This window comes from Protomyctophum bolini, assembly GCF_963924005.1.
Source record: "Protomyctophum bolini genome assembly, contig: SCAFFOLD_314, whole genome shotgun sequence".
Lineage (NCBI taxonomy): Eukaryota > Metazoa > Chordata > Actinopteri > Myctophiformes > Myctophidae > Protomyctophum > Protomyctophum bolini.
Window position 1 is genome coordinate 824 of NW_027665584.1, and position 13,117 is coordinate 13,940.

Below are 13,117 nucleotides of genomic sequence, written 5' to 3' on the forward strand. Positions count from 1 at the left end.
AGACTGCATGGCCATTTTATAACTATTAAAAAATGTTACGCAAAATAGTTAAAAAAAAGGCAAATAAGTTTTAGCGGTGACGAAAAATGGAGCCCATATAGTGTTCAGAAAAGTGATTTAGAAGGCATTTGTAGAATCGTCCTCGGGTCAAAATGGGTTAAAGAGTCCCGAAGCAACCGAGGGTGGCAGGAGAGGACCGACGGGCCAGAATGCTAAAGAGGAGTCCCCCACAGAGAGCCCCCCCCCCCCCCCCCCCCCCCCCACAGAGAGCCCCCCGCGACTCCACAGCGGAATGTCGCGGGTCGGGTGGTTCGGTGACAACAAATAAATGGAAATGAAACGGAGCAAATTAAAGTGTGCATTGAAAGTATAAACGCCACTCGGAGGGGGTTTGAGACGCGCTGATGTGTGTGTGTGTGTTTTTAAAGATGGGTGTGTGATGAAAGGTGAGCAGATGCTGGAGACTTGCAGCCTGCCAGTGAGTTCCAGACTGATAGGAAAGGTAACAAAGAAAAGAGACAATTATTTAAAAACCAAACCAAACCAATAACCCGCCAAGAAAGAAACTAATTAAAAAATATATATTTTGCTGCTTCTACTAAAAACAACAACACCTTGAATTTTGGAACATGGAAGCGTCTTTCTTTCTTTCTTTCTCCTCATTTCAAACCAGCCTGTGCTCTCTCTCACACTCCACACAAAGTCCCCAATTCCAAAAGAGCGCAGCTGGTGCACTGACGATTTGAACTTTAAGAGAACCTTTTTATTTATTTATTTTCAGCCTTTTGTTTACTGCTCAGGCTGCCTTTGCTGCTGCTGCGGGGATATACAAGAACACTAAAAAGCTTTGGCTCGACGGGGAGACAAATATCTCCACTATGCACTAAACAAACTCTCCACAGGGTTTTTTTTATCCACCCGACGCTTGTCTTATATATATATATATACCTCACACAACAAGCCAAGCGCTCCGTCAGCGGTGTCTGCTTCTATATATTCTGCAGGGGCACGTATAGAACTGGGGACTGTTCTGTGGCCACGGGGCGCAGCCCTCTTCATTTCATGTGGTTTATACAGATTGGGTGGCCGAGTCGAGTCGAGTCGTCGTGTGTTTCCAAAGGGATTTCGTACGTATACTGTCTGAGTTATTTGTTGTTGGGGCTGTCTGCATGGGCTCAGCACTGACTCCATTGTGTGTGTGACTTTTTGTATTTCCCCCTGTGTGTGTGTATGTGTGTGTGTGTGTGTGTGTGTGTGTGTGTGTGTGTGTGTGTGTGTGTGTGTGTGTGTGTGTGTGTGTGTGTGTGTGTGTGTGTGTGTGTGTGTGTGTGTGTGTGTGTGTGTGTGTGTGTGTGTGTGTGTGTGTGTGTGTGTGCGTGCGTGCGTGCGTGCGTGTGTGTGTGTCATCCAGGTGGCTGGATGGCGTGGTCTCTGTGGTCGGCCTGCGACGACTCGGGACTGCAGATGCGCAGCCGGCTGTGTGGCTCCGCCCAGAGCTCCTCCGTCCCCTGCCTGGGGAACGCCACGCAGCGCAGAGACTGCAACGAGATACCTGGTTAGTCAGTTTATTATATTATTAGCCCCGTTCTGTTGGTGTTTTAAAGCATTATGTCATGTTTATCTATTGGAAAAATTGCAGATCTACAAGCTCGTAGCGCTTCACATGAAGATGTTTGAGAACCAACTGACATAGAAAAGTAGGGTTTTTTTTCAGAAAACTGTATTTAGAAGACATTTGTAGGACGAATTTGGGTTAGACACACGCCGGGGTCCCTCTCTGTCACGCTCTGCGCAAAGTCATTATCCTTCTCAGCACTGTAGTCGTTGTCATGTACGTACAGTGCACGCACGCACGCACACGCGTACACACGTACGCACGTACAGCACGTACGCGCACATCATCATCCGCTGGCACTGAGTATAAGGTCATATTCTCACCTATACTTCGGTGGGCTCGATGCGAATGCGGGCGGAGGAGTTGCGTCATTTTTTTTGCGTATTTCATTTGCTGCGTTTTGCCTTCACACTGCGCAGCAATTGTAAAACGCCGCAGTGACCTTTATTATCAACGTGTTCAATTCTTATAAACTACACGGTGAAATCGATACGGTGTTAAAAATTATACTCGTAAAATTATACTCGTAACGTAATTATACGTATAATTTGGGCAACGTGCATGCAGTGTGTCTCTCTCTCTCTCTCTCTCTCCCCCCCCCCTCCCCCTCCCCCTCTATGCACACACTGTTCTTTTGGGCATGGAGCCGAGCGCCGACAGCTGCGCAAAAAATGTTTACAAGTTTATCAAGATGAAGAAAGTCCCCTACTCCTCCCCACACAGTGACAGCACTCCGTGTTTACACACAGACAGAGAGATATAATATTCTGTACAGGCTAGGTTTTATGCGTTTCCTTTTTAAGCAATTGATTAATGCACTCGTCCTCATATTTTTCGACCAGGGCTTCGGTCTCCTCATTCGACCACGTCTATCCACGGTAACGGGACATCTTTTTGCGCTGCGTAAAAAATATGCCTTCTCCGTCTCCAACGGTGTTCAGCTCCTCACCCCACCGCCCACATTGTTTGCTTCATTTCCTTTATTTGCTGCGGATTGCATTCACACCTGCACCGAATCGTAATCAAGTGCGATTGTATAAGCGAAGCGAAACCCCCCGTTTTTAGGGGTCGAAGTATAGAATGCGGTTCTTTGATGCGCATTAGGATTCGAATGAGCCTTAATTCACACCTGCCAAACGAAGCGCACTTTCCGACAATGAATGTGCAGCATAGGATTCGTTTTAATCGCAGTAAAGCTTTCAGGTGTGAATTAGTTATACTCACCGCGTGAGTAAAGCCTTGAATTCATGGGGGGATTTCTGTCTGCGTCGCATTCCTTCACAGTGATTGAACAATCCGAAAACAAAGAGAACCCTTGATGAGTTGTAGAAAATATGTTTAACAACTGCATTATATCAAAACTATGTTATACAGCTCTGAGTCAGAGTAATGTATCATGTCTGTGTCTTCATTGCTTCAAAACACCACATTTATTTTCTCAAACTTTATTTTTTGACACATTAAGGTCTAATGCAGAGGGACGGGTGTGTTAGGAGGAGGGAAGACTCACCCCCCGAATCTAATGAAGGAATGGAGGCTGGTGCCTGAATTAAAATGCTGCCCTGTTTAACACAGACACACACACACACACACACACACACACACACACACACACACACACACACACACACAATTCAATTCAAAGGGCTTTATTGGCATGAGAAAACATACGTTTACATTGCCAAAGCAGAAAGAACAATACAGCAATACAATCAAAACAAAAATTATGTACATTTTGAAGGTCAGAATCTTCAATAGATCAACTTCTATGTACCAAGATCACTCGATGCAGGTATAGTGCAGGAATATACACAATGATTAGTCTTTAGGGTGGTTGTGTTCCATTTGATATCCTTCTCCTATCACAGCAACTCACAAATCTCGCTGCTGTGTTTGCACATTGTTGTACTTCGCCCAGCAGATATGGGAGTTTTTTGTCATTGGTCATGTTTTCAAACTCTCCGTGTGTGGTTGTAATCTGTGGGAAGTATGTGTCTCTGATGTCTTGGTATACAATGGACAGATGGTTAGGAAGTGTAGCTCGGTTTCCACTTCGTTTAGTGTGCAGTGGGTGCATATAGTCTGTCTTCTCTCGGGATACAGGTCTGCCTATGACGGCCTTTCTCGATCGCGAGACTGTGCTCACTGAGTCTGTACCTAGTTAAGATTTGTCTTTGTTTTGGGTCGGTCACGGTGCTCACACACACACACACACACATTCGCAGCTCTGCCCCCTTCACGACACACACGCGACGCATCGCTCTGCTTTTTACTTCTCTATAGTTGCTTTCGTCGGGCTCTGATTGTAAAAGTTTGGAATTCTCTGTCGTAAAAAGGCTCCCCCCCCAACACCCCCCCCCCCTCCTCCAGAGAGCCTTCCAAACAACATCCAAAGCACAATTCATGTTAATCATTGTGTGGCTTTGTCGTTCTGTCTCCATGTCTGTTAACCCCACCCCGTCACATGTGTGTGTGTGTGTGTGTGTGTGTGTGTGTGTGTGTGTGTGTGTGTGTGTGTGTGTGTGGGTTGGTGTGTGTGTGTGCGTGGGCGTGCGGGTGTGTGCATGCATGCATGCGTGCGTGAGTGCATGAGTGCGTACGTGCATGTGTGTACTCTGTGTGTCTGACTCTGTGATCCTCTCCCCTCTGCAGTCATTCTCCCTGCATCTGGCTTCAATAAGGACCAGCAGTGTGGAGGTAAGTGGATTCACAGCCGTGCATGTGTGTGTGTGTGCCCGTGTGTGTGTGTGTGTGTGTGTGTGTGCCTGTGTGTGTGTGTACTATATAGTATTATACTGTACACGTTATTTTGGCCTGTGTGGATTTCCATAAGTGTGTGTGTGTTGTGTGCACGTTCTCACACGTTTCCATGTCCATTGCCACGTGCGTCTCGTCTTTCACCTGTTCACAGAAAGGTACACCGTATATACGAGCAGTGTTGATTTCGTCGACTAAAACTAAGACGAAAAATGTCCGTCGACTCCCTTTTTTCACTGAAACGAAATGAAAACGTAAGCTATGATCAGGACTAAAACTAAGACTAAATATATTGACAATTTCGTCAACAAAACAAAACTTGACTAAAATGTTAGGAAAGGACTAGTGGACAAGAGATCTAGTATAAGTCATTTTACACTTGGTTGCATGCTGAAAATAGCCGATCTACAAGCTCTTGTGAGCTTGTAGATCTGCTATTTTCAGCAAGTGTATAAAATCAGCCATTATGATGGCACCAAGGCCCGCCAAAACACATTTTAGTCGACTAAATCAACTGTAGATTTAGTCGACTAAAACTAGACTAACACTAAAACATTCCCGGTGACTAAAATGTGACTGAAACTAAATCAAAATTCAAATCAAAAGATGTTCTTTGTTGACCCTTACCACGGCTTTTCTTTACGCCCCGGAGTTCTTCATTATTTTCAAAATATTTTTATTTAGGTTTTATAACAGAAGCCCAAGGGTAAGTATGAATGTCATCAAGTCACAGGTTCTTAGAAACAAATACAATAAAACATCAGATTTTACACAAGAGTATACAGCCTTCAGTGGTCAAGTGTATAGTCAGTTACATAATTGAAAATGTTTGATCTAATTCACGCCAGCATTTTTCCCAGTTGAGCTCTTATTTTGAAAAGCCACATTTTCCAGACTATACCGGAAGTGAACATAACCTAGTAAGTAGAACAGGTCCCGGACAGGCCTTGTTCACAAGACGGGTCTATGCCGGGGCGCTGGAGGGCTCCACATCGCTCAAAGAAACGTTGTTTTGATAAAAAAAATGCCATCTGGGACAAGGAATAGGAGACAGTTACATAATATAAGGAATAGGTTAGACCGCTCCTAAGTATCAGAGACTCAGAGGTAAACAAACGCATAAATGTCAGAGATCATAGAGCAGACATAATGAAAAGACTATGTGGTTTGCGCAAAACATGCCCCTTCAAGACAAAAGAAAAAAACATTCTCTCCCCTTCAAGTCCCAATTTTTGTAAAGCCAATTCCCCTTTCTCTCTTCTTTTTTTGTAAATTGTGCATTTATATTGTGCATCACACACAATTTATCAAAGGTGCAGACGATCAGAAATCAGCAGAGAAGTGCGCTACTGTATGCCGAATTGAAGTGGACTCGCCCCCCATACTTTTTTTTTTCTCCCTGGAAATAAAAACATCAGGGTTTCCGAGGCTATTTTGACACCAACTCTGGGGGGGAGCCCGGGTTTGAACTGGCCAACCTTGCGGTTTGCCATCCGGCCACTCTACCCCTGAGCTACTGCCGCTATTATGTGCACTGTTGGGGGAAGTGAGCCTTTTACTGTCTGTCGTATAATATATAAATGACTGTTTCAAATGAATGTGGAATACCGTCGCGGTGGGTCACAAACCTTGGTCCAAAGCCGTTACTTTTCAGGAACTGAAATAAAACCACCCGTCTTCCAAAGGTGATTTAGTCCCAAGCTCTTGCTAACACTTCTCAGAAAACTGTCTTATGATTTAGAAGACATTTTGTAGAATCTGCGGTCCCCCGGGTCTCCTTAAAGGTATATGATTTCACTTCATTCAAATATCACCTTTTTTTTTGTTTTGTTGTTATAATCCGATAATACTATAGAACGTGCTGACCATATAAGGAGTTCCTCCCTGTCCCCAGTTAACCCCAGGGTTAACTGTCCCCAGGATAGAGAGGGGGGCCTTGGTGTGTGTGTGTGCTGTTGGCCTGTCGTGTGCCCCCCCCCCTCCACTGTATAGTGCGTGCACATCTTGTTACCGGGGGGCGGTAATAATAACCTCCTTCAATTTCCCCCCACGCGCAGCGTTCACCTCCATCCACCTCATCGCCACGGGCGTGTCCTGCTTCCTGGGGGCGGGGCTCCTGTCCTTCCTGGTGTACGTGTACTGCCAGCGCTACCACAAGCCGTCGCAGGAGTCGGCCGTCATCCACCCCACCACGCCCAACCACCTCAACTACAAGGGCAACACCACGCCAAAGAACGAGAAGTACACGCCCATGGAGTTCAAGGTACACTGTAGAGACGTTTTAGAGAACAAAGCAGAGCTTTTGTACATGTGTTCTTTATTTCTTTCTTTCAAAATAACAGCATATTTAGCATATATAGATACAGTAGGCCTAACGATATTCCCCGCTGCATGTGAAAACTCTCGGATGGTGCACTTATAGCACAAATAGTGTGTGTGTACGCGATTTTAGAAAGCACACGCAATCTAGCCTGGTTTTCACACCACCAGACGAGGATATGATCATCATTGGTAATTAATTCGTCCTGTTTGATGATAGCGAGTGAGTTTGGTTTCTACTCCCAACTCTCTATGGGCACAATCAGTGCAGGAGCATCACTCATTGATTTCAGCTGTGGATGTGGCAGTGCCACTGGCATTGTTGGCTCCGCGTTCGCGGAATCCGCGGCCACCGCGACGGCGGCCGCTGCAGGGCGTCCTTCGGCCCACTGTCGGGGGTCCTGCGGTTTATATTGCGCCTGTGCGGTTTTTCTGCCCCCCCCTTGCGGTTTCAACTTGTAATAGCGCGATATGCGATAAATGCGCTAATTGTGATACGTATCGTTCGCTGTTACCACCCTATGGTGGAAAGCGTATCCAATAAGTGTGAGATGGAGGAGTGACGTGTTTCTGTCTAGCCGAACAGGGTCATGAAGGCTAAAAGATATGCTGTTTAGAATTCCAAACAGAGCCGTAAGGGTTTCCGTTTCTCGACACAAACTAATTTTTATCAGAAAATGTGGGACCAAACCTCAAACAGCCCACGGGCATGACCAGAATGAACATTAAGCGTTAGCGGATGCATTAACCCATTCAGACCTGAGGACGATTCTACAAAATGTCTTCTAAATGTTGTCAGTTTTCTGGAAAAACCCTATGTTTCTATGTCAGTGGTGCTCAACCTTTCTCATGTCAAGCACCCCCAGAATTATCTGTATTTGGCCGCCGACCCCCATCTGAAAATGTGTTGCTCCAGGCCCCCCTCTGCTATTTTTCAATAGCTAAAGTATAACGTAATGCTTAAAAAACACCAACAGGCGTTCCCGTCCAAAATGCATTAACTCTGCTACGAAGTTAAACTAACACCCCAGATATTTACAGTATATATGTATTTATATTCATTCAATGCAATTCATGTTTTATTTAGCATTTTTATTCATGCATTTCCGTCAATTTTAACTGTGACTATACGTGAGATGAATTATTGCGCTGGTCAAAAATTATAATACAATTCACACTATTCTGCTCTATATAAACTATAGACCTACACACAGCCTATACTTACCGTACCCTTTATTCCCCAAATCCCTACAGCCTTTATTAATGAGCTCCATTATGTTGGTAAACCCCAGGTCAGCCCTTAACCCATTCTGAACGGGAACCCGTTTTGGTGTTAGCATCATGTTGTGCTTTAGCTATTGAAAAATAGCAGATCTACAAGCTCATAGCGCGCCACCGAGTGGCGCGCTACGAGCTTGTAGGTCTGCTATTTTTGAAGAATCGAAGAGCGACTGACATTTTTAGAATCTGATCTCAGGTCAGAATGGGTTAATCAGACCAGTGTGTGTCCAGTGGAAACCTCGTATGAATCTGATCTCAGGTCAGAATGGGTTAAAGCCTCTCATTAAAAGTCCAGTTATGTGGATTCACATCAAAAAACACAAGAAAACAAGTATACTGGAAGCACTGCACATTAACTTTTTGGCATGCAACTACCATAATTGGCTGCTGTTGACCACAATTATCACTTCCCTGTTCATATGCAAGTAACATCACTTCTGAACATCGTATGGAACATGTAACGGTAGCCGCGGTAACCTATGTTGTTACGACAGCGTGAAGAAATTAATGGATGCGCTGAAGAAAACGTTTAAAACAGGTTGTAATGTTATGCCGCTGTGTTGACTCAACCCAGTGTGCCAAATAACATGAACGTTTGAAACGGTTGTTTCAGCCCGTCGATGTGTTTGTTCAGCCCGTCGGGACAACATAGACTCATGTAGATTACCGCGTCTGCCTTCATATTTTTCATACGATGTTCAGATGGTAATCATTTAAAACCGACACAACCTACTGACGTGGACGGGAGTCACGGGACCAAATCGAGACATCTCAGCCAGGGTCAGTCAGAGCTAGCAGCGATAGGCTAACATAAAGAAACTGATTTTCAATAATAATAATAATAAAATATGAATTATCTGTGCCTGTGGGCACTGGGCAGAAGTGTATTAACAAGGGAGGACAATGATTGAGATGACTCTAATGAATGCACATTATGAGAGCATAGTTAGATGTTTTACTTTTATGTGTATACTATACTGTAATATACTGTAGCTTACATTTCCATTTCCAAGCAAGTGGATGTATATAGGCTATGGAAATTAAACATAGCCTATAGTTTAATGGGAATGTCACGTTGAAGGAATAGACACACATTGTAGTAAAATTTGTGCAGTGATGCTAAATTAATGTCATTGTCTTGCAAGCAGCCAAGCAATTATACCATTTGCAACTAATCCCTATTCCTATTTAGGAATGACCTGTCTGTCCAGAGCTGTGTTGCTGTGCAGTAGGTGCAGACAATTATACGGGCTGTAAGGCAGTGTTGTTTTTGGCAGCACATTTAGATTTTAGTTTTAGTCACATTTCAGTCACCTGGAATGTTTTAGTGTTAGGTCTAGTTTTAGTCGACTAAATATCATAAGGTTTCAGTCGACTAAAATCTACAGTTGATTTAGTCGACACAAATTCTGGCGGGCCTCGATGCCGTCGTAATGACTGTTTTTACACTTGCTGAAAATTGCCGATCTACAAGCTCACAACGCGTTGCGCTGCGATGTGTTGTAAGCTTGTAGATCGGCAATTTTCAGCATGCAACCAAGTGTAAAATGACTTATAGGCTCTGCTGGATCTCTTGTCCACTAGTCCCTAATATTTTTGTCTAGTTTTTTATTTTTATTCCCCAATAAAACAGTTTGAGTGGCTACGTTCCCCCACCAATGAAGAGGGCATTGCCTCCTTGTCCTTCATCTGAACCAGAATATGGTTCAAACACATATGGCTGAATCTCACCAATCTGTCATCCCTCTGCCATTTTGTAAACAATTGGGCAGAGCCATGGGCAGTCCTTTTGTAAGGAGTGGGGAGGGACTAGGACAGGTGGCTGGTCTTAAAGTAGGAGGCGGAGGGACTGGATTAGGTGGGTGGTGCTAAGGTTAAACTCGCGCATACTTAACGAACTGGAAAAAACATCGTTTTACCAAATACTGTACACTTTTTTTTTGAAAAAGTTATTCCTCCTTACAGTATACTATAATACTGGCAGCCACAAAACAAAAACACAAATCCTCCTCAATAGATTTGAGGTCACACCGCTGTGTCTAAGGTCGTGACTCCTGACCTATAGTATCAAACCAGATACATGGCAGTGAAACATTAAAAAAGGAATGGGGGACAGAGTGGCAGTCCGGCGGCACACCGCCATTCAGACTATACGTGGCTTCCGCTGTTAGGGTTGCGGTATAGAAGTATTTTTCAAAAGCATGTACTCTAGTCTAACTCTAGTACACATTTGAGTACTAGAGTAATATTTGACCAGTGAGCTATCCTTTCACTCAAGTACTGTATTTGTCCTCCACCGCTGGTGTGATATAGATGTATGATAGAAGCTTTATTGGCTCTGTGGGCTTCTGCATGCTCCCACTCATGTTTCCATACTTTTTCATTACTCACATATTATTCTCTGGCCTGGTCTAGCTCCATCACACTATATCTAGAATGACACTTTAAAGTGTTCAACTTCTTTTGGAACGGCGGGGGCTTTTTTTGGGAAAACTTTTAAAAGTCTAGCCTTATTAGCCAGGCTATAGCAACTATAACCGCATCAATTCAACACCAGACTCCAATGTCAATATGAAGACACAGAGAGCCAGTACATGGAACAGTATAGCAGTGTAGTTGTTGTTGTCTTGTTATTGTCATCAGTATTATCTTATCGCGGGGGCTGTGGTGGCGTTCGCTACCATAATTGCCTCTGATAGGCTCTGCTCATCAACTGTAATAACCAGGAGGAGTGAGCGGTTGAGGTACTGTGTTCCTGTGTCTCTCTCTCTGTGTCATTAGAGTGTTGCGTGTTAGCAGGGTCTCCTCTCAACAATGGCAATTTGTTACCGCCGCCACGTCTGTGCATTTCCGACGACGTCTAAACAGATTAACCGTCCACTGCGTCCTGCATTGGGGCTCCAGAGATGTTCGCATGGATTTAATTTATTTCAGACGCTTTTCTCCGGAAAGTCTCTCACAACCTTATATATGCTGCTGGCTTTTAACCGATTGCCATTAGGTGAAATGTGTTTCAGCCTTGTCGTCATTCATTAAAGGGGCCTGCGGTGAATTCATGGCGTCTCGTCAATTAGCTTATTGATTATTATGCCTGACACGCTTCTAAATTAAATTTGTTAAAGTGGTGCGCCTTGCTTATGAATGCACTCCACAGTGCCCTTGCTCCAACCTCCAAGGCTTTTGGATGCATTTAAGTCACATTTAGTATATTATGCAATTATGCATATACACTGGCTGTTAAATGTTTGGTGTGATGTGTAGTATATTTTCTCTGTGCAGTCTTTCCACTCTCATGTTGATTTCTCTCTCATATAAAACATTCTATATGGTAGCCTATAAATCATTGAATTGAAATCTATGAATTTAACAACTTTCTATGCTTTTCTCTTTTTTGGGGGGTTGAAATGATTCATTGAAAAATCGATGCATGAGTTACAGTAAAGTGATGTACCGTAATTTTCTGAACTTAACTGACTTAACTTTTTCTAGCTGTTCAGTATACAGTATGTCTTTACCCAATTGTAGTTATTATTTAGGCGTTACTGATAATTATTCTCATTGTATAAATATCTTGTGAAGCCATTAATAGTAATCTCCTGGGCTCGGACCGTTGGCCTAGAGGTCTGGGCACCTATAGGCTCAATGTAGCCTGACAGCGCATCGCATGTTCGAGTCCCCAGCCCGACGGCCTTTGCTGTGTGTCATTCCCTACAACAGTATGTCTCTCCACTTCCAATAAAGTCTGAAAAAGGCAAGAAAATATATACATAAAAAATATATATTGTGACAATATTGTCACAATGTTGAGTAATGTCTTGCAGGAGAAACAGCGAGTTGAGAAAACAGGCTTGAAAGGTTCACTTCTGTGGTCTCTAACATTACACATATTCGACATATCGACATATTTAAGCATGTCGATTTCAGCTCTGACACTTATTTCAGACATGCTCTAGTATGTGAGAGTCTGCAGGACCACAATGGAAACAAGCCTAACAGCTTTCTTGTGAATTTATCCTTTTGAAATATATTTTCAATAAAGTATTCAATCAATCAATTCAATCAATGCCTGTGCTATTAACTCATTTTTGATTACATTTTTTTTATTTTTTATTCTCCTCTAGTGAAAAGCGCGACGGCAGCAGGTTGCGTGATGGCAGGCTCTCAGTCAAATCTAGTCACAAATATCATGTTATTGTGATTTTGGGCCATAAGCAGATCACTCTTATTTTAGGGGTTTTGAAATGAAATGCAGATATATATATATAATAATAATGAATTGCATTTTTATAGCGCTTTTCCAAGTGCTCAAAGCGCTTTACAATGGTTCATTCATTCATACATTCATCTATATATATATATATATATATATATATATAGATAATTAATTTCTCTTATCTCCCTCCCCAACTGTTTGTCTCTTCCCTCACAGACGCTCAACAAGAACAACCTCCTCCCGGACGAGAGGTCCAACTTCTACCCCTCGGCGCTGCAGCAGACCAACGTCTACACCACCACCTACTACCCCACGGCGCTGGGCAAGTACGACTACCAGCCCAACTCCTCGCCCTCGCCCTGCCGGACCTACAACAACAGCAGCAGCAACAACAGCAGCTGAGACCTTCCCCTCCCCCGACCGCCGCCACCGCCGCGCCTCCCTCTCCTCCTCTTTTATACCTCCCGCGGTGAGACATAACGGAACGCAAAAGCTCGAACCCCTGAATCTGAAATGATCCAATGCAGGATCACGTGGGGTTCGGCCGCCGCCGCTAACCTCGATCCCTGTCTCCTCTTCTCTCGGCACTCCTATTATGGTCTCCTCTGTACGGGGGGGTCTGTGTGTTCAGGGGGACATATACCTGCCTATTATTCCACTGGCCCGTATAGTGAGTGAGGGACTGAGTGGGTGGGTGGTTGGGGAGGGGGTGGTGGGGGGGGGGGGGGTTGTGTGTGTGGGTTTGAATAACCGTATAGCCCCACGCCTTGTGCCAGCCTCGGAGGAGACATGTAGGCACTTATGTAACTGGCATGAGGGTGGGTTGTTATTATTAAAAGGGTCTGACCGGGATGGGGCGGTTTCAGCTTTGGATTCAATGGAGGAACTTCCTCTGTTAACATGCAGCGGTCCAGAGGCTTACGAGAGAGAGA

General features: G+C 44.1%; 1 protein-coding gene across 1 annotated transcript; it reads left to right on the forward strand.

The window, feature by feature from the left end:
• The first annotated feature begins 427 nt into the window (after positions 1-427).
• On the forward strand, positions 428-12,687 carry LOC308312233 (semaphorin-5B-like). Its single transcript, XM_080794616.1, has 5 exons — positions 428-502; positions 1,412-1,555; positions 4,268-4,312; positions 6,430-6,635; positions 12,402-12,687. The coding sequence occupies exons 2-5, from the start codon at positions 1,420-1,422 to the stop codon at positions 12,585-12,587; spliced, it is 573 nt and encodes a 190-aa protein (XP_080650742.1). The 5' UTR covers positions 428-502; positions 1,412-1,419; the 3' UTR covers positions 12,588-12,687.
• The last annotated feature ends 430 nt before the right edge of the window (positions 12,688-13,117 follow it).